Below are 20,209 nucleotides of genomic sequence, written 5' to 3'. Positions count from 1 at the left end.
ATTTCACCAGTTCCAGTGGTGATCACAAGAAGAACTAGTTTATTTCGACAATCTTTCTTTCTTGTGGAATAATAAAGAGAGCTTGCTGAGGTTTTGGGGGAGAAACTTGCGCTTTAGTGTGGTACGCGACATACAATTCAAAATCTTAGTTCGAAATTACAACTGATGTTCACGAACACGATTAACATATACGTAGTCATCTTTCTCCAAAACTGGTAACTTTCAAAGCAGCCATGTCAAAACACACAGGCTAACCATTTCTAAGGTATTTAATGTTATCATTAACACCGGCTTTTACATGGAATTTGTTTGCGAAGACGATAGCTGATGGTAAGTGTACACGTTTTGGTTTGTACAATTAAATAAACACATGAAAGTCTACGGAACCCACTCCACTCCAAAAATGGAAACATCAACATTTTTAATACAGACCTAAAAAGAATATCCAATGGATGTTAATGTAATACCATTTTTTATAGCGAGTTATTGGTGTTCACAAATGAATGTTCAGAAGCATAGTTTCAATTCAATGTGAATGGCCTATATGTTTCTAGAGCTTCTCATAAGACGTACCACGGATTTGTTACTAATTTAAACCATAGCATCCCAACACAAATACAAGTTTCAATAATAGATCACATGCAATATATATTTATATATATGCTTTTCAATTACCATGTATCTCTTACAATATACAATACCAATTAATAACGGAACAGGGGCCTACCTTTTCAGGAAGATGTCACAAATCAGCAGGCCTCCGCACGCTTGTCACTACAGACAGTGTACGCACTTTTTCACAAAATATACTGGCACATAATCACACACTAGTTGACGCACTCATTTTCCGGACATCGAACGCAAACATAACCAAAATACACTATACACACAGGTTTCAATCGAAAAACATCGTCTGCCTCTATCCACATACCAGCGAACGTATCCACTATCCACTTTCCCCTACTTATAGCCACAGTTTATTAACCGCGAAAATCGACGGGTCTGCGACTACCAGCACAGACTACACCTTCGGTAGTAAATAATCTGTGTACTAAACCACAGATTATACTCACTAATTTCCACAACCACAGCATACAAAATACCTCGCTTTATTAACGGACAACACGGCGGCAACCTAAGTAAAAGCATTCTTATGTTAGGCTAGCTAGGTTTAGTTTTATCAGCATAAACAATACATTTGCAATGTATTTATGCTAATAGAACTAAACCTAACAACATAGGCAATCTTCGTTGTCATCTGGCACGTCTGAACTACATGTTGCCGCAGTGTTGTGCGATAATACATGTTCTGCCTCTATTCATTCGTGGCAATTTTCACACAGATTAGTGTAGAATACTAACAACGTGGAGTGGATTTTCACATGTTACTTTTTTTATTTCGTTTTCTGCCGGCTTTTAGATATTAACGAAAGTTCCTTTGTGATTACGATAAGCCAATCTAGATCTTGAATAGTTAAAAATGGTAAGTTGAGGTAAAAAACTTCAGTGTCATATATTTAATGTGTTTTTTTTAAAATTAAAAAAAAAAACCTTGTCGATGTTTGGCATTTAGGAGTATTCCCCAACCAGAAAAACCGAAAATAAATCTTGAAGCAAGTAGGTAAGTTGTTTTGAACACACGTTTTCTGTTCGAACGTGAAGCATTATATGAAAAGTATTGTTTGTTTATTTGGGATTACCTTCTTTTTTTGTAATTTTGGTACTATTATAGTATGGGGCTGACACCTATAAATCATATATTTCGCACTTTTTTACATTGCTAACGTACTATTTTGGAATGCGCAACATTTCCTAAGGTGAACTAATGCATTTCTAACTAAGATAATGTCTATTTCTTACTTTTACGAGTACTTACTGTTACTTTTTCCGATTCTGTCGCACACATTATGGCGACAGTGTACTGGTTCATCGCCCGTTGTGCGAGTGTTTTGTCGATTTATGCGGTGTTGCAACCTCGTTCACCGGAAAATACCTACTTTCGTGACCGGATTTGAAATAATTCTAATACCTCGCAAACCCATGTTAGCCCAAAAACCATTTTCCGTAAGGTTAGGTTAGGCAAGCATAGTTAAAAAAAAAAAAATTAAAAATGAATATACTCGACATGTCATATTCTAGTGAAAACACGGCGAGTTTGGAACACTGACTGCAGGATTACGTCCTCTAACACACGGAACATTGCGCTCTTGTGCAGAAAGCAAATGGCGGCAGCAGGAACAGCATGTCGGACAGAGATTTTAGCAGAAAACAACATGTATTCGCATTAAAATGGATCAAAACTACATTCACGAACTTCCACAACGCTACAGAAAACGAGCTCCGCAAGTACTTTCTCCTGTAAATTTGATGAAATCCGTCATCCTCCCATGCCTTTTTTTTTACCTTGTCTACATTATTTTCTACACAAGCACATTCCACTGTTCCAAATTATTTACATTTGTGCTTACCTTATAAGCATAGCGGAACATTTTTCAACTTGGGATTATGATTTTGTTCACTGAAAAAAGCGTAATTTTTAACATTACATGTATTTATTGGTCGTTGCTAATTCGGTGGGCACATCTTGACTCAAGTCTATCGTCAGCTGATATGCAGTTTTTCCAAACTTATGAACCGATAAATACCGCACAAACTATTCACAAAAGCTTTTTAAGCGAAAATTGATCCACAAACCATTCACGGAAGGTTAGGTTAGGCAAACATAGAAAATTAAATTGAAAAAAACAAAACAACTCACACGTCATCTTGTAAAACTACCGCGTGGTTGCTACACTGACAAGGGGTTACATAATCGAATGCACGGAACATTTGTTTCACAATTCGACGGTAATTGTGGCACGAGCTATCGTGTAATGGAGATACATTAATGTCGAAAATTTACATTATTTACCGTCCGAGTAAGTTGCACGAATGGAAAAAACACTATTCCGAGATTCCAAAAGTCCACAGTAACTCAATTCCGTAACTACTTTCCCGTCTTTTATCCTGTAAATTTGAAGAAATGTGTTTTCACTATATCTAACTGTTACCCAAATAACTTTTGCTATGCAGAAATTGTACTTTTCTGAAAGGTTTTCATATACCAACGTTTTCAAACAATGTGGAAAAGGAATTATACACTTTGGGAGTCTTTTGTAGAATGTCTTTGTTTCCTGCATATACCTACCAGACTCAAATATACTATAATGTACATTTTCCTGATCACCACTTACAATTAGGGTTTTGTACAATTTTAATCTTTTGTAAATGACTGTTTATAGTTGTATGTTCTGACTGGATGCTGCTTTGTAATACTACTACCTTGCTTGTACCTTTTAACAGTATGGTATAGTGAAAACACATTTCACTCGTTTATTTCCTAATTATTTACATTTGTACTTACCTGTTATGCATAGCGGAACATTTTTGAAGGTGGGAGTTCGCTTTTTTCACTGAAAAAAGTGAAATTTTTCAAATTACAAGTATTTATTGTTCATTGCTAATTCGCTTTCGTTACACACAATATGGCGGGCAAATCTTGACTCACGTTGTCTATCGTCAGCTGATATGCAGTGTTTCCAAACTAACGGAAAAATGCCGCACAAACTATTCACAGAAGGTTTTGAAGCGAAAATTGATCCACAAACCATTCACGGAAGGTTATGTTACCTTCAGTTAGGTTAGGCAAACAGAAAATTAAATTGGAAAAAAACCCGCCCACAGGTCCAAACTTATTAACAGAAAAATGCCGCACAAACTATTCACAGAAGGTTTTTAATCGGAAATTGATCCACAAACCATTCACGGAAGGTTAGGTTAGGCAAACAGAAAATTAAATTGGAAAAAAACCGCTCACACGTCATCTTGTAAAACTACCGCGTGGTTGCTACACTAACAGGGGTTACATAATTGAACGCACGGAACATTTGATTCACGTAATTGACGGTAATGGTGGCAAGAGCTATCGTGCATCGGAAATAGATTAATGTCTAAAAATATATGATTTACCAGCCGAATAAGTTGCGGGAAGGGAGAAAACACTTCCAGGAGCTTCCAAAAGTCTACAGAAACTCAGTTCTGTAAGTAGTTTCTCCTGTAAATTTGAAGAAATGTGTTTTCACTATACGATACTGTTACCCCTTTTACTTTTGCAAATCAGGACGTAGTAATTGTATGAAAGTTAGCTATGCTCTGGTAAAATCTACAGACATTTTGAAATTCACTTTTACACCATTCCTTCCAATTTTTATTCACCCTTGGTGAAGTTCTATGTACCATGGTTTCAATTCTTGGATAGGTTGATTATTCCTTGCTCTTTTTTTTTTTTTTTTTCATACATATCTACTAGGTTTGTCAAATTTTGATAATGTTCCTTGACTCAGGTTAAATGGTCGGAGTGCCTACACTGAAATGGTAAAGATAAAAGGTAAATTTCCCCATGCATATAGCACCACACTCCAGCCACCATTAACCCCCAGGGTAGCCCCTAGGTACCCATTGATTTGGGGCTGGGTAAGCTCCAGAGCTTTACGCAGAGACAAGGCTGGAAATATTACTACCTCTGATCACCCACCCTGGGAATCGACTCAAAATTCCCTAATTTTTTTTTCCAATCCCACAGCAATAAAGATAAGGGACGCATAAGTCTTTCAAGTATGAAGTTTGTAATAATAACATCACAACACTTCCACGTATTTAGTTTGTAAAAAAAAATCTCACCACTTCTGTATGGGCCCCTGTGCTCACACGAAGGATGTCTAGTCTATAATTGATTTCCATCCTGGTCCGCTCCAACATGTTTTCCGACAAGGCCACATTTCATGTCTCCAATAAGCTCAACGTTCGAACGAGCTACCACATCACGTATGGGATAACCTGAAGTTGTATGTCTGGTGTTACCTGATGTGTAACTTGATCATCAAACAGTTTTTTTTTACAGAGCAAACTGTTACAGGAACAATGCACCTGCATGTCTTTCAACAGATTGCCCACTTGCAACCCCACGTCTGGTTTCAACAAAACAGTGCTCCACCCCACTGACACATTTTCAGGATGTTGAATATCTGACCCATAAAATGGCTTCCATGTGGAGAAATCAGATTGTTTTACTTTTGTCTTCTTCTATTTAATAAATAAAAATAGGGATTTTCTGACATTCCATGATTTTGTGACACTTGCATTGATTTTTCATATCATTGTAAAGCTTAAATTCTGCAATTGCTGAATAGGTGAATCAGTGTTCCATTGAAGATTGTGACATTCATGTTCAATGCAGTTGAAATAAGCCCATGAAAGTTTCTCATTTCTGTGGTTCTTTGGATGAAAAAAAAGATGAGGAAATAGAACATAATAATAAAAAATGTATTATTGACCAAATAATATGAATATATGACATATACGAGGCTTCCCCGATGGCACTAAGGTAGCGTCGTCACCTTGTAATCAAGGGGTTCCAGGTTCAATACCCGTTGGAGGCACATAGTGGTTCGGATCTCATTTTAAACTGTAGATCCAGTACCGATTAAACTTACTGTGCATAAAGTGGACTTAACACACAAAATCAATCAATCAATCAATATACAAAGTGCGTAAATGCCTTAATGGAAGAAATCTTGTGCAGCTAGCTGTTGGTTTGAGAGTCCTGAATGTTTGTCATGTCATTGTTATGTTAGTCATGGAAAAATCATATTTTAAAAAGTAAAGATGAAATGAGCAAAAGTCTTACACCAAAAATTAATTCAAAGTTAGAACCTAAATATTGCCAATAAATTACCTCGTAAACTATATTTGGAAATATTACCCTGAAACACCAACTAAGCTGTGACTAATGTAACCACATCAATGTGGCTAATATAACCTAAGTAGATAGGCCCTACAACATTGTTAAGTTGGACACATTTGCTGGCACCATGGTTAAAAAAGTGGGCTACCTGCTGTCATAGGATACCAGATGTTTTGTAATTACTTGAGCGGTTACAAGTATTTATTGTAATTAAAATATTGAACTTACGTTAATGAAACTAGTCCTGAGTGAACTCAGTATGTTAACACCTGCAAATGTTCAATGTGTACACCACGGGTGACATGGCACACATCAACACGATAGTCTAGTTCTTGCAACACTCACATCAACATTACCAACTAATTGCATTTTGCCTTCTATTTACATTGCAATTATATTTTTATGAACAAAAGTAACACAGAAATATTGGGAACATCCTAAGGAACGGTGTAATTTACTTTTAAATTTCTTAAAAAAATTAAGTTGAAAAATTGCAAAAAGTAGAATTGGTGGGCCTAACAGTCTCTCGGATAAGCTAGGATTAATTCTTCTATTGTAAAAAAACATTTAAGTAAATCATTAGAGATTCAGAATTGTTATCAGTACTCAATTATGCAATCGATTCCCACTGTACATATCCAGATCATTTGAATTGAGTTTGTCTTAATCTTGTAATTCTTCTGATTTCAGATGGAGATGGAATCAATGGCTCGTTATGTTTCTCCAGTCAATCCAGCAGTGTTTCCTCATCTGGCTGTGGTGTTGCTTGGAATTGGTGTGTTTTTCACAGCCTGGTTCTTTGTGTATGAGGTTACGAGCACAAAGTTTACAAGGGACATATTTAAAGAACTTCTAGTGTCTCTGGTAGCAGCAATTTTCTCTGGATTCGGGATTCTCTTTCTCCTTCTCTGGGTTGGCATTTACGTATAAGGTATGTAATGTTAATGGGTTCTGATGGCAATTGTTCATCCATAAATAGGTTGACCATAATACAGGGTTAACCTAAAAGAAAGACACTTTCAAAGTTTGGTACTAATCTGATGTTCCCCGGACAGATTTCTTCATTTTTACAGAAGAAACTACTTACAGTAATAAGTTCCTGTAACATTGTCTAACATCTGGAAGGTGTTTTGTGTGATGTAACGGATTTCTTCAAATTTAAAATTTGGGGGCAGGTGACTCCGGCCAATTTCTAACATGCCTTTAACAGGGACTCTATAGATAAAGCCGGGGAGCCGGAGAGGAAGCGGGGCCACGTTAGCAGTTGGGGGCGGTAGGTCAATTACCCCAGGGGCGGAGCCCGGAATCGGTGGGAAATTTGGACTCAAAAATTTCAAACAAAAATATTTTTTTAGTTTAAATTTCCCACCGATTCCGGGACGAAAAACGTGAATACACCTTAAAGAATGTTCCGCGAAGCAGATAGGTAAGTACAAATGTCAAAAATTGACAAAATGAAGAAGTTAAAGGTGTCCGGGGAATATCAGATTTTTACCCAAAGTTTTACAGAAAGAAGAGTTTTAATAGTAGAGCTGAAATACGAGGGTAAGTAAATATGTGACTCGCAAAATGGAATAGAAAGAAAAGTTGAAATAGTTACTTGATGAAATGTGTTTTATTTTTCAACGTAATCTCCATGAACATTTAGGCACTTGTCCCTGCATTTCACGAGTCCCCATAAGCCAGCACCGAAGAAGGTTTGTGGTTGGTGTCGTAGTCAGCTGGTAACCTCCCGATAGACATCCTCCATATCCTGGAACCGGTGACCACCCAGGTGATTTTTCAGTGGGCCGAAGAGATGAAAGTCGGATGGTGCCAAATTCAGACTGTAGGCTGGATGTTCCAGTCGTTCCCAATCTAGGGACCGTGTGTGAGCCACTGTGGTATTGGCACTGTGTGGACGAGCGTTGTCATCCAACAGTTCGATGCTAGTTCGACCACAATTGAAATGTTCCACCCAGTTGTAAACAGCTTTCCTGGATAAACATTTGTTACCGTAAACAGGTAACATTTCCTCGAGCACTTGCTTAGCAGATTTGCCCTGCGCCCACAAAAATCAAATTACGGCCCGTTGCTCACCACGCATACATTCTGCTAACACACCTGCCATCTTACCCACTTGGCACTCGAATGACTCACCGTCACACGAGAACTTGACTACTAGCACCGTATACAATACACAGTGGTGCTGCCACCTACACCGACACTTGTGAAAAGGATCAGTGCAAAAAATGATATTAATTTCACATTGCAACAATTCAAAGTTATTTCTTTTTGCAACTTATATATTGACTTTCCCTCGTACTTACATGGTTTGAAGAGTACGCTCTGAAGTTTACATTGCTAAGTTACAAGTGTTCTATGTGTGACTTTTTTTGTAACACGACAGACATCAATGCGATAGTCCAGTTCTCCTCTAGACAACCAGTGTCCTCAAATTTCTTGCTCCAATCGTGGATTGACTGCCTTGTGGTTGGTTGTTTACCATTCCGTGTTCTAAAACGACGCTGCAGAATAGTAACAAAATTTGTTGTTGCTAATTCAATCACACAGAAAGCTTTCTCCACCTGGCTAGCGACCATACTGCTCGACTTCAAGGGTGCTCATGTGATGCTGACGTACCGAAGACAAACGAAAAGCTTAGTTGTAAACTTGAAGACTTTCTCTCTACAACAGTACTAAATGCTTTCTGATGTAACAAACAAATTTCAATTTATAAAGCATTTAAACTGTCTATTTCTTTTAGGCTAACCCTGTATTTTGACCCAAAAACAGGATGTATCAAGTCAGTCAGTTTACCCCACCTGAAAAATAGGCAATCATAAGACTATTGTTATTATTATATTTGTGAAAGTATGCATCACATAAGTGTTACATTATAAACAACAAACAAAATATGATCTCTCATTATCAACGGATAATTGTAACTCCAGTGGAACTTGCGTAGTGTTTCTCCTCTCTCCTGATGAATCTTTGATGTTAGTCCTATGCTGAAGTTGAAGAACCACAACTGTTCATAATCTCCCCATCTATCGGGAAAGTTTATTCATACCAACAAGATAGACTTCATTGTTGAGACATGTAAACAAGATTTTTCATCTGTCCACATAGTGTTCAGAATTGAGCATACATGGAGTGGATATACCAGAAAAGCGATTCCACCCCTTTCTGAAAGACATCATACTTTATGTGGTCCACTTCAACTTAACGAAAAATTTGTACCGATTTGTCCGACAAATAAACCTTATTTTCTTTCCAGTCTTTTTTAAGTTGTGCGACGATTCCTCTTGCAAATGGCCACTGATTGTTTTGTCATGTGAACTAGAAAAAATTTACATACATACATACAGACATATATATATATATATATATATATATATATATATATATATATATATATAAAGAAAAAGTAAAGTGCTCCCCTGTACTTTGCACCAGGCCATGAAGGTGAATAGGGGTTGTGGCGTTAGGGCCCCACACTTTCTTGATCACGGCCGAAGGTAGGGGTAATGTGATCAGCACCTTGCCCCTGGCTACCTTTACCCTCCAGAGTTTCTCCTCCTTTATAGGAAGTTGGTTGGGCACTGGAGCCGCTTGAATTGGTTAAGAAAAAAAATTCCCGGTTCTCCCCAGCAAGAAACTAAAGCTAAATTTGAGACATTTCATGTCCTGGTGTTTCTTTTATACCCAAACGGAAGTTACCTTCCGAATGACCCTCGTACATACACAGTGTGTTCCATATTTTTCCAGTCTGAGGTCATAGTGCATTTACATATTGAATGATTTAGAAATTACCCTGATGTTTTAGGAAAGAATGCTAGTTACCGTAACACAAGCAACACCATCCTATCTTGCCATGTCGGAAATGACCAGAAAAATCAAAGGGTTCAACATTGCTCAGACCTGATTAGGGCTGCGAACAGGAATTCCAATATGAGGTGTTAACAAAGTGCCAGAGTTTGGTGCGGAAGAACCATGTGTCGCCAAAACCCAAGAATGTTCGCCTGCAGAAGTCCCATAGGTATGAAGACAATGTTCATCACGTTCTTCTACTCCGTGGGTATCATTCATAGAGAATTTGTTCCCAATGAACAGGGGAGTTCTACCTTGAGGTTTTGAACCATCTTTGGGCATGGATTCGATGGGTACGCTCACAATACCGACCACAGGGCACATGGTCCCTTTTGATTGAAATGCACCAAGTCACCGGTCTGTACTTGTCCATCATTTTTTTTCCTCCAAGAGGATTATTCTGCTTGGTCACCTCCCCTATTCTCCTGATCTGTCTCATTCTGACTACTTCCTGTTCCTGAAACTGAAATTGCAGCATAAAAGACCCAGTTCGATGCTGTTTCAGACATTCAAAGAGCTTTGACCGAGTATCTCAACACTATTCCCATCAAAGACTTCCAGTGTTTGGACAAGCTGCGTGAACGTTGCATTTCGTGTGCGGTTCCTGTTTTCTTGTCCTAGACTTGAAAATTATGGGACACACTCTGTATGTATACCTTCTATGTACTTTTCACACTTCCGCGTTGCACAATTTAATAGTTCAATCCTATTAATTTCGAAGATCCACTGTCTTCATTCACAAAAGGGTACGGCGTTTGAAGCGGAGATGGTACCGCGTCACTGCATTGTTTGTTCCCGGGCGGCGGTAGTTGCAATTTCTCCCGTTCGGCAGCACTGGCGCGTGCATCTTGGTTTGCATCGTCTGCTTCCTGTTGTCAGGTGGCGTTGCCAGTTGGGGGGCTGGGCCGTGCTGCTCGGCAATGTACCGTTCCTGTTCCCCGCGTGGCTGGAGGGAGGTCGAGTATGTGCACCGCATCTTTTCTTTTCCAGGTCGGGGATCTTTCTGAGGACAGGGTGCCAAGTTGGGTGTGCCTGTCCATTGTCCAGGTTCAGTGCTGGTTTCTGCTGGATGATGGCATGGGTTTCTTTGATGGTGTTTTCTATGACAGAGCCGGTTGGGTGAAGTATGGATATGGAGGAGACGGTGTGGTTAGTGGAGTGGAGGTGTTGGGAGAGGCCTGATTTTGGTGTGTCGTTTTTGGCATCTTTTACATGTTCGTTAATCCGTTCTTGGACGGTGCGGATGGTTCTGCCAATGTAGGTGTTGTGGCATTGGCATGTGGTCTTGTAGACACCGGGGGATGCGAGTTTGGGTAGGTAGTATCTCTTGAAGTTGGGTAGTGCCCTTCCGATTTGGGATATGGGTTTGTGTGCTACTCGGATGTTGAAGGGTTTGAGGGCCTTGGCAAATTTGCCAGATGTGGTGGGGTGGTATGGAAAGGCGATCCATTTGGGTTTAGGATTTTGGGTCGGGTTATCTCTGTTTCTTGGGTGTCTGAGCTGGGCTTCTGTTTTTGCACACCACATGGATAGTTGGTGCTCGGTGTAACCGTTGTTTAGGCCTATTTCTGTTACGCACGCTATTTCATCATGCAGGTCCTCTTCTGTGCAGCTGTGTGTGAAGGCTCTTCTGTAAAAGTTCATCCAAACTCCAGCTTTCTGTTTTGGTGGGTGGTTGGATTTTGCATGGATGTACTGGGTGCCCGAATCTGGTTTCCTGTATACGGATGTGATGAACTTGTCTTGGTGCCGTCGGATGCAGAGGTCGAGAAAGCACGGCCCAGCCCCCCAACCCCCAACTGGCAACGCCACCTGACAATAGGAAGCAGACGACGCAAACCAAGATGCACGCGCCAGTGCTGCCGAACGGGAGAAATCGCAACTACCACCACCCGGGAACAAACAATGCAGTGACGCGGTACCATCTCCGCTTCAAATGCCATACCCTTTTGTGAATGATGACAGTGGATCTTCGAAATTAAAATAATTGAACTATTAAATTGTGCAATGCGGAAGTCTGAAATGTTCTAAATTTCACGTAAGTAATTTTAAACCGCGATTACCGCAATCATCATTAATTCTACACATTTCATACGGAAGGAAATGCGGGAATACGAGTGTAATATCAGGAAAATACAAACCCGACAAGCGGATATTGCATTCCTCAAGGCATGCAGGAACAGTGAAGTGACCCCGAAATTTCTCAAGTGGAAAACACCCGCCACCAGCTATAGCGTTAAAAAGGTCGTGTTCAATGCCGAAAAACGGGCAATGAGTGCTGTGATCAGTGATAAATATCGTGAAATAGCATCACTTCAAAAAACATGTGCTACCCTCCGTGACTACATACAACCGAGAATCAACCCCGACGACTGGAAAAAAGCCCAGCAAAACATCGACTTCATGCTAAAATCGTCGCAAAACAAGAAAACAACGATCCTAACACAGAAACTGCAAACCCTTGGTGCCCAACCACCGGCCCTCACCACCCCACCAGTGAACCCCAGCACCCCCGCCAGCACCATAATCAACCTCACTGTGCCGACAGAATTCCACTACCTCCTCCAACACGGCCTCAAATTCAACCTCCTAAATGACTCCCCCCCTCTCCCTAGACTTAATCTGCTCTGCCGAAAAAACAGCGTTTGCAACTAAAACTAACCAAGATGCTGAGTGTGTACGCCTTACCTGTGCTTCCATCATCCTCCGCCATCACGCCCAACCTACTAGCAAACATAAACCCACAGTGCACAATAAACTAAGGAACACAACACAGGAATTCCGAAAATGGCTACAGGACAACAAATGTTGGTGCATAAAATCGGACAAGGGTAATCAATATGTCATAATAGGAAAAGGCCAATACAGTGACAAAATGCATGCAAAACTAAACTCTGATGGCTACAAAAAGCTGAAACGTGACCCCACAAGCAGATACAATACAGCCATCCGCCGAGCCATAGATAACTGTGCCCTCCTTGAAGATAGTGAAAAGAAGAAACTAAGGAACACCCACCCCAGCCTTCCCTGTGCATACGGCATACCAAAAACTCACAAACCAGGAACCCCCTTGAGAATCATAGTGGCCGGCTTCAATCAACCGAGTGTCCACCTGACCAAATGGCTCCTCCAGAAACTGACCGCCCACAATGACAAACTCACCTACTGCCTAAAAAACAGCATTGAAGCAAAAGAATTTGTTACCTCTTTTGTGAAAGCCGACAACTGCAAACTAGCCAGCATAGACGTAGTGGACATGTACTCCTCCATTCCAATCAGCCTTGCACTTGACTCCACCAGAACATGGCTCCTCAGCAATAACACACCCCCATTTGTAACAGATGAAATCTGCAACCTTCTGCAAGCCTGCCTCACCCACAACTATTTCCAGTTCGAGGACAGTTTCTTCCACCAGACAGGAGGCCTAGCGATGGGCAGCCCCCTTTCTGCACCCCTATCCAACATTGTGCTGCATGTGGCCGAGCAGTCAATTCTCACCCAACCAGAGTTTGCTCATATAAGATACAAAAGATATGCCGATGACACCATAGTCATTTACAAACAGGAAGAGGACCTAACCCATCTCCTAACTGCCCTCAACAACATACACCCCAACATAAACTTCACCGTTGAAAGGGAACAAAATGGCCACCTTAACTTTCTCGACCTCTGCATCCGACGACACCAAGACAAGTTCATCACATCCGTATACAGGAAACCAGATTCGGGCACCCAGTACATCCATGCAAAATCCAACCACCCACCAAAACAGAAAGCTGGAGTTTGGATGAACTTTTACAGAAGAGCCTTCACACACAGCTGCACAGAAGATGACCTGCATGATGAAATAGCGTGCGTAACAGAAATAGGCCTAAACAACGGTTACACCGAGCACCAACTATCCATGTGGTGTGCAAAAACAGAAGCCCAGCTCAGACACCCAAGAAACAGAGATAACCCGACCCAAAATCCTAAACCCAAATGGATCGCCTATCCATACCACCCCACCACATCTGGCAAATTTGCCAAGGCCCTCAAACCCTTCAACATCCGAGTAGCACACAAACCCATATCCTAAATCGGAAGGGCACTACCCAACTTCAAGAGATACTACCTACCCAAACTCGCATCCCCCGGTGTCTACAAGACCACGTGCCAATGCCACAACACCTACATTGGCAGAACCATCCGCACCGTCCAAGAACGGATTAACGAACATGTAAAAGATGCCAAAAACGACACACCAAAATCAGGCCTCTCCCAACACCTCCACTCCACTAACCACACCGTCTCCTCCATATCCATACTTCACCCAACCGGCTCTGTCATAGAAAACACCATCAAAGAAACCCATGCCATCATCCAGCAGAAACCAGCACTGAACCTGGACAATGGACAGGCACACCCAACTTGGCACCCTGTCCTCAGAAAGATCCCCGACCTGGAAAAGAAAAGATGCGGTGCACATACTCGACCCCCCTCCAGCCACGCGGGGAACAGGAACGGTACATTGCCGAGCAGCACGGCCCAGCCCCCCAACCCCCAACTGGCAACGCCACCTAACAGGAAGCAGACAATGCAAACCAAGATGCACGCGCCAGTGCTGCCGAACGGGAGAAATTGCAACTACCGCCACCTGGGAACAAACAATGCAGTGACGCGGTACCATCTCCGCTTCAAACGCCGTACCCTTTTGTGAATGAAGACAGTGGATCTTCGAAATTAATAGGATTGAACTATTAAATTGTGCAATGCGGAAGTGTGAAATCTTCTAAATTTCACGTAAGTAATTTTAAACCGCGTTTACCGCAACCATCATAAACTTTTAGTGTTTTTTATCATGCTGTTTTGTTTGATGAAAATATCTGGGACACGTTATGTGTGCCTCTGACAAACGTTGCCTTCCAATCATTCCATGTGAATCCTCACTAGTCATACTAATTCCGTATCTATCTTTGTGAAGGGTCTGATTCATGTCATGGAGAGTGATAAAGGAGGGGGCCAAATAAGAGGAAAAAACAAGACAAAAGAGGTTTTTTTTTAACCCTTGCCCCATTTTGGGGCAGTGTAGTGGAGTTTTCTCTAGAAAGCAAAATATACAGCATGTCCCAAAATGATCTGAACAATAAGAACATGTTCCATGAGCAATACATCATTATCACCGATCGGATATCCCGTGAAATACATTTGAACACATCCTTAATTTTTTGGAACAGTCCCACTAGGTCTAAATTCTGCCGCCAAGTGCCAAGCTGACCAATTGTAAAATGGCTGCCAGTGGTGAGGTGAAAGCATTTTGCGAGAGTAGGTCGGTCGTGAGTGTGTAACATCAGCTTCGTACACAATTTCATAAAGATCAACCAGCAAATAATTCTTATCGCATTAGCACTGTGGTGCAAACCATTGATGAGAAGATGTTGAAATGTGTCTGGATGGAGTTAGATTACTGTTTGACCAGCAATCAGAGAGCTCTCAAGTTTTCTGCGCATGACCGAAGTAGCCGAGTCCATTCGTAAATTGGGGGCTTCTCTGAAGTGTGAGTGTCACATGGGGAAAGAGAATCAATGTTGCCAACTGGAGAATATTGAAACACAAGATATTGGAAGTGCGGCATGTTTGCAAGAACACACGGATAGTTGTGAAGTTTGTTCATTGCACATCTTCTTTACGAACTTTTCACTTGCGCAATGAGTTTATTTTGTTGAAATGAAACTTTGTTCTTTATCTTTTAATTCTTTGCCAAAATCTTGGGAGAGGATGCATCCCCTATTCGAACGATGTCCCTATAAGTGAATCTACAATTCTTTACCCTACTATCCTTCTATTTTAAATTGGAAGAAGGACAAACTGCATGGGTGTGATAAGACAAAACTCCTTGTCACAATCCTTTACTTCTGTGCATGTCCCTCAGTTTTCGTTAGTTATGTTCTTGTGGATAAGCATCCTCGTAGATTGGTAACACGGTTCAACGTGCTACCGCGAACAACGTTCTCCCACCTGCCTTTCTCTCAAGACCTTCCCCTTTTTCTTGGCACATTGCCAACTGGAGCTCTCCGATCGCTGGTCAAATAGTACTGTATTGACGTGTGCAGAGTAACGAAGGGTGCTCACATTGAACATGTATGAGTTAACTTCGCGATAGCCATTGGCACTTAAACTTGAACAGTTACATTACATATGTGTGAAGTTCTATCTTAATTTGACAATTTATGAATGAAATATAATGAGTTGAAATCGTTCACATCATTTTGAAACACTGTGTATATTACAGGTTGCAGGTACTTGTTTTTTATTAATTGTGTTTGTTTCTTACAGAATACGGGAAGAATAAAATGATGGCAAAAAAGGATGTTTGGCAGTTCTTGTTTTAAGTTGGGATTTTCTACAAAAGACAGTCAAGAAAACACATTCCTGCAGAAGTGGAGCAATTAATGGGTGTGATGGAGTGAATTACCACCAAAATGTAAAAATAGAATTAAAGGGAGGGGTTGGGGAGAACTAATTGTTGACAGGTTTTTAAGATTTTTTTTATTTAATGTTGTGAAAGAAATGTATTACAGAATAAAATCTGCACCTAATGTTTTGTCTTGATTCCATTTTAAGTTGAAGCATAACTGGTTTCAATTGTGTTTTGAAAATATTTTTCTTCAAACTAATAATTAATTCATACTTTCTATCAAATTAATTTTTGACCTGCAACTTTCTACAAATATGTTGATGGCATGTGATTTTCCTTTCAAGCTTACTACCTCGCCAAGACTTGCCCAATTTCCTCATGTTAACCCTCCATCATCCTCATCCTCATAGTAGCACAAGTGCCCTGTGCACGGCACTCGGTGCCACCTTATCAAAAGCGGCGTTGTTTACATGAATTATTGCTGCAAATCGATGTTGAATCGAAGTTGGTAAAGTAAACCATCATAACGTGCGGATATCAGGCTCCAGAATCCTCACGCATGAGCATGAGCGAGATTCACAAAAGTAAACTTTTTTTTGTGCAATTTCTAATGAAAAGATTTATGGCCCCATTCTTTTTTGAGAAAAACACAGTGACGTGAGTGAGCTATCTTGAAATGCTGCAGACCTGACTTTTTCCACAATTTCATGAGGACACTGATGATTTCTTATTTCAACAGGATGGAGCCCCACCACATTGGCACAACAACGTACGACAATTCCTCAATGACACACTGCCTCAATGCTGGATAGGGTGCACGGGACTCTGAGACAAGGCCCTACATCTTCAGACATGACCCCATGTAACTTCTTGTGGGGATACATGAAGGAACGTGTTCTTTGTTCCACCGTTAGCTCGTGACCTAGACGAACTCCAACACAGGATATCGGCAGCAGTGACTACAGTAGAAGAAGTTATCTTGCAAAAAGTGTGCGATAAATTTAGCTATTGACTTGATGTTGTCTGTGCAGCTGATGGAGGACACATAGAGCACATGTAATAACATTGCTAATACTTTATCATTTTCTGAGTATTTTGCACTTGTTCCATTTTTGTAATTTGTTTTCATCACTAAATATAACTTTTAAAATTCGGTCATTCTTTGAACGTAAACATGTCCATTTCGGACATTTTTATTAGCTATTAAAGGAAACTTTAAAAAAATGAGAGAAAGTGTCTCATAGAATTAGAAGCTTAGACTAAAGCAAATGCACCAAAATATTATTCTGAAAATAATTAAAACTTTGCCATGTAGTGAAAGATCTAAAAAATGAACTTCCATTCAGAAAACTTTCAAAGTATTTTACAAAAATTTCCAATTTATTTTTCAAAATGAATTGAAGTTGAACAACTTATATGGGCTTAGAAAGGAACTATTTATTCCAAAATTCTAAGTCAAAATCTTACTGAATCACACAAAAAACAATCCAATGTGTTAAACACGACTCAAATAATTTTTTTTTAAAATGTTCAAATCTTAATATGTGTCTCCTTCTTTTGCGAGATATAAGTAAAAAAAGACATACTGACTAAAATAAAAGAAACGTAGGTTGTCACTTTTCAATATCGTTATTTTGACAACTCTGATATTTCGTATGGGTACTGCATTGGTTTCTGCATACAAATAATTTGCATTCCGAACAACATACAGCCATTTTATTCTTCTTATTTCCACTAAATTTATGGCTGGCGTGCTATGATATAAGGTAGAAAACATTCCTCCTTGCAATACTGGGTGCCACAAAAGAGGACTGGTCACTTCAGAGGCGTGTAAGCAACTGAAAGAATGCCAGAAAAAAGGCAGGAACGCCTCTATATTTTCGTTTGAATAGTGTACATAGGTTACCTAGTGCTTTCCGGTCCATTATTGCACTGGTAAAAAAAAAAATTCAAAATTTTATAAAAGGTGGCACTCAGTGCTGCCGTGCAGGTTACGAAGGGTTAAAAAAAACACTTTGGGGGGAGGGAAACAAGTTTTTTCCCGTTCGTTCCTTTTGGCAGTATTTTTCATTTTCCATGCCTTTCCTTTTTCTCTCTACTGTAAAAAAATACATTTATTTGTAAAGTTAACATACAATTTACAACATGAAATTTATAGCTAGATGTGGGTAGTGGTTCAAAGAGGCACTGATGATGAAAATGTATGTATTCACCCCATGTGCTGAAATTTTTTGCACTAAACAGTAACATTAACAAACTAGTGAGTGAAGGCTGCCTATCGGCATCGTTAGCACACATCAAAATTTCCGTGATCTGTGTGGAAAATGGCAAAAGGCAGCTTTGATATGTTAGTAGTTTTTCGACACATTATACTACATATCACTTCGAAAGAAATGTGAAATTCTATTTCTTATATTCATATCCTTTTGTATCAACTTCCATGGATACAAATTATACATATTTACAACATAAAATATTTTCATTAAAGTTCCAGTAAGTTTCACCACTCATATTGAAGACTGAAGTCACAGCACAGAATGGGACCTCTGCTGCTGTACGAAGTCTCTCAACGGCAGTGGCAAAATTGGTGCTTTGGAACAAAGTGCCCAAAGACATCAACTGCATATTGCAAGACAACATGATGATGCTGATCGGTGGTGTCAGCAGAGAATGTATTAATCGGTGTTTTTTTTTTCCAAATGTTATCTTCATATTTCATTAGGTTTATTAAATATATTTATGTAGTATACAGGGTGAATCACATAAAATTACCACTGGTAATATTTCGATGTTGATATTGATAGTCGACATATCGAATATTGATATCGACATCGATATATCGCTTCTAAGATGTTTGTTTCAAGCGTCAACTTCACGTTACAATTAATTGAACTACTTGACGTTTTACAGTGTAACATATACCATTTTTAATGATTTTTTTCCTACTTTCAAATGCACAAAAAATAATATGGGGTTTCCATCTAAAAAAGCATAAGTTTCTGTTCAAAATTGTACTTTCTTACATAGTTGAATGTATTGTGTCCACTAATTTCATGACCCCTCTCATACCTTTATATCTTCGAAAGTAGTTTTTCTATATTTATTGTGGTTCACGAAATATTTCCAGTGGTAATTTTAGGTGACTCACCCTGTGTACATATATACATAACTATAGAGCTTCCTAGATGATGGAGTGGTGACACCATCACATTTTAATCAAGGCATCCAGGATTTGATACCAGGTGAAGGCACATAGTGGTTCGGATCCAACTTTAAACTGTAGGTCCAGCCCCGATTTGCCTTACTGTGCATAAAGTGGACTTAAAATTTCAGTTTCACATAACTAGAGTAGTTTTGTAATTTTTTAATAAATTCAACCTTTGCGAGTCAGAAAATTTCCAGGACTCTGCTCGTAAAAAATAATTTATTCAATTTACGAACTAATGTTCCTAGATCTTGTTGAAATAGTCCCCTCGGCTATCTATGCCCAGCTGCCACCGTTTGTGGAGGTCATGGAAGCAAACAGGGAAATCATCACCTGGGACGCTTCTCAGCATTTCTGTCACAGCTGTTTGAATTGCTGTAATATCATCATAACCCTTTCCTTTCAGCGGCATTTTCACATGGGAAAAGAAAAAACAATCACACGGCTACAGGTCGTGATAATATGGGGGATGTGGTAGAGCACGGATACAATGTTTGGCCAGATATTCCTGGACTGATAAATCAGTATGGGGCCTTGCATTGTCGAGCAATAAGAACCACAGCCCAGATGCCTACAAATCAGGATGGCACCGCCAAATATTCTTGACACAAACATTTCAGATGTCAAGATAAAAGTTTTGGTTTATTGTTTGTTCTTCAGGCAGATATTCATGGTACACTAAAACTTTAGCATAAAAAAATGCAATCAACATTGTCTTTGTCTCTCTGGGATCGTCTTGCACTGAATCTCTGCCCTCCCGAAACCTTTAGTGCCATTCAGAGACACGGCTTCTCGATAATGCCGTGTCACCACATGCTTGCTGTATCATATTCCATGTTTTACTAGAGGTTTTCCCTAGCTTAATGCAGAACTTAATGAACTTGAAATCCCTGTCACTCACGTAACTTCCAACTAAATGCGGCAACAAGCCGAACAGTGGGGTGCTAAGCACAACCCTGCCACCTAGTGAGTT

At 39.9% G+C, this 20,209-nt stretch overlaps 3 protein-coding genes across 5 annotated transcripts in view; 2 read left to right on the top strand and 1 right to left on the bottom strand.

Moving 5' to 3' along the window:
* The window catches only part of LOC145981554 (USP6 N-terminal-like protein), a 179,898-nt gene extending 178,922 nt beyond the window's left edge, over positions 1-976 (bottom strand). For all 3 annotated transcript variants that reach the window (XM_083114873.1, XM_083114875.1, XM_083114876.1), the window contains exon 1: positions 728-976. The gene's annotated coding sequence lies outside the window, so the exon portion shown is untranslated. The remainder of the gene's footprint in view (positions 1-727) is intronic.
* Positions 977-1,311: 335 nt separating this feature from the next.
* kud (oligosaccharyltransferase subunit 5 kud) lies at positions 1,312-16,212 on the top strand. The gene is made up of 3 exons (XM_083114370.1): positions 1,312-1,483; positions 6,473-6,713; positions 15,950-16,212. The coding sequence occupies exons 1-2, from the start codon at positions 1,481-1,483 to the stop codon at positions 6,710-6,712; spliced, it is 243 nt and encodes an 80-aa protein (XP_082970496.1). The 5' UTR covers positions 1,312-1,480; the 3' UTR covers position 6,713; positions 15,950-16,212.
* Positions 12,510-16,843, top strand: LOC145981189 (uncharacterized). Its single transcript, XM_083114308.1, has 2 exons — positions 12,510-13,369; positions 16,771-16,843. Exons 1-2 carry the CDS (start codon positions 12,510-12,512, stop codon positions 16,841-16,843), a joined length of 933 nt encoding a protein of 310 aa, XP_082970434.1.
* The last annotated feature ends 3,366 nt before the right edge of the window (positions 16,844-20,209 follow it).

Source organism: Lepisma saccharinum, chromosome 29 (genome assembly GCF_977018435.1).
Source record: "Lepisma saccharinum chromosome 29, izLepSacc3.1, whole genome shotgun sequence".
Taxonomy (NCBI): domain Eukaryota; kingdom Metazoa; phylum Arthropoda; class Insecta; order Zygentoma; family Lepismatidae; genus Lepisma; species Lepisma saccharinum.
The sequence above is the reverse complement of the archived record's forward strand: the minus strand, read 5'-3'. Positions and strand labels throughout refer to the sequence as shown.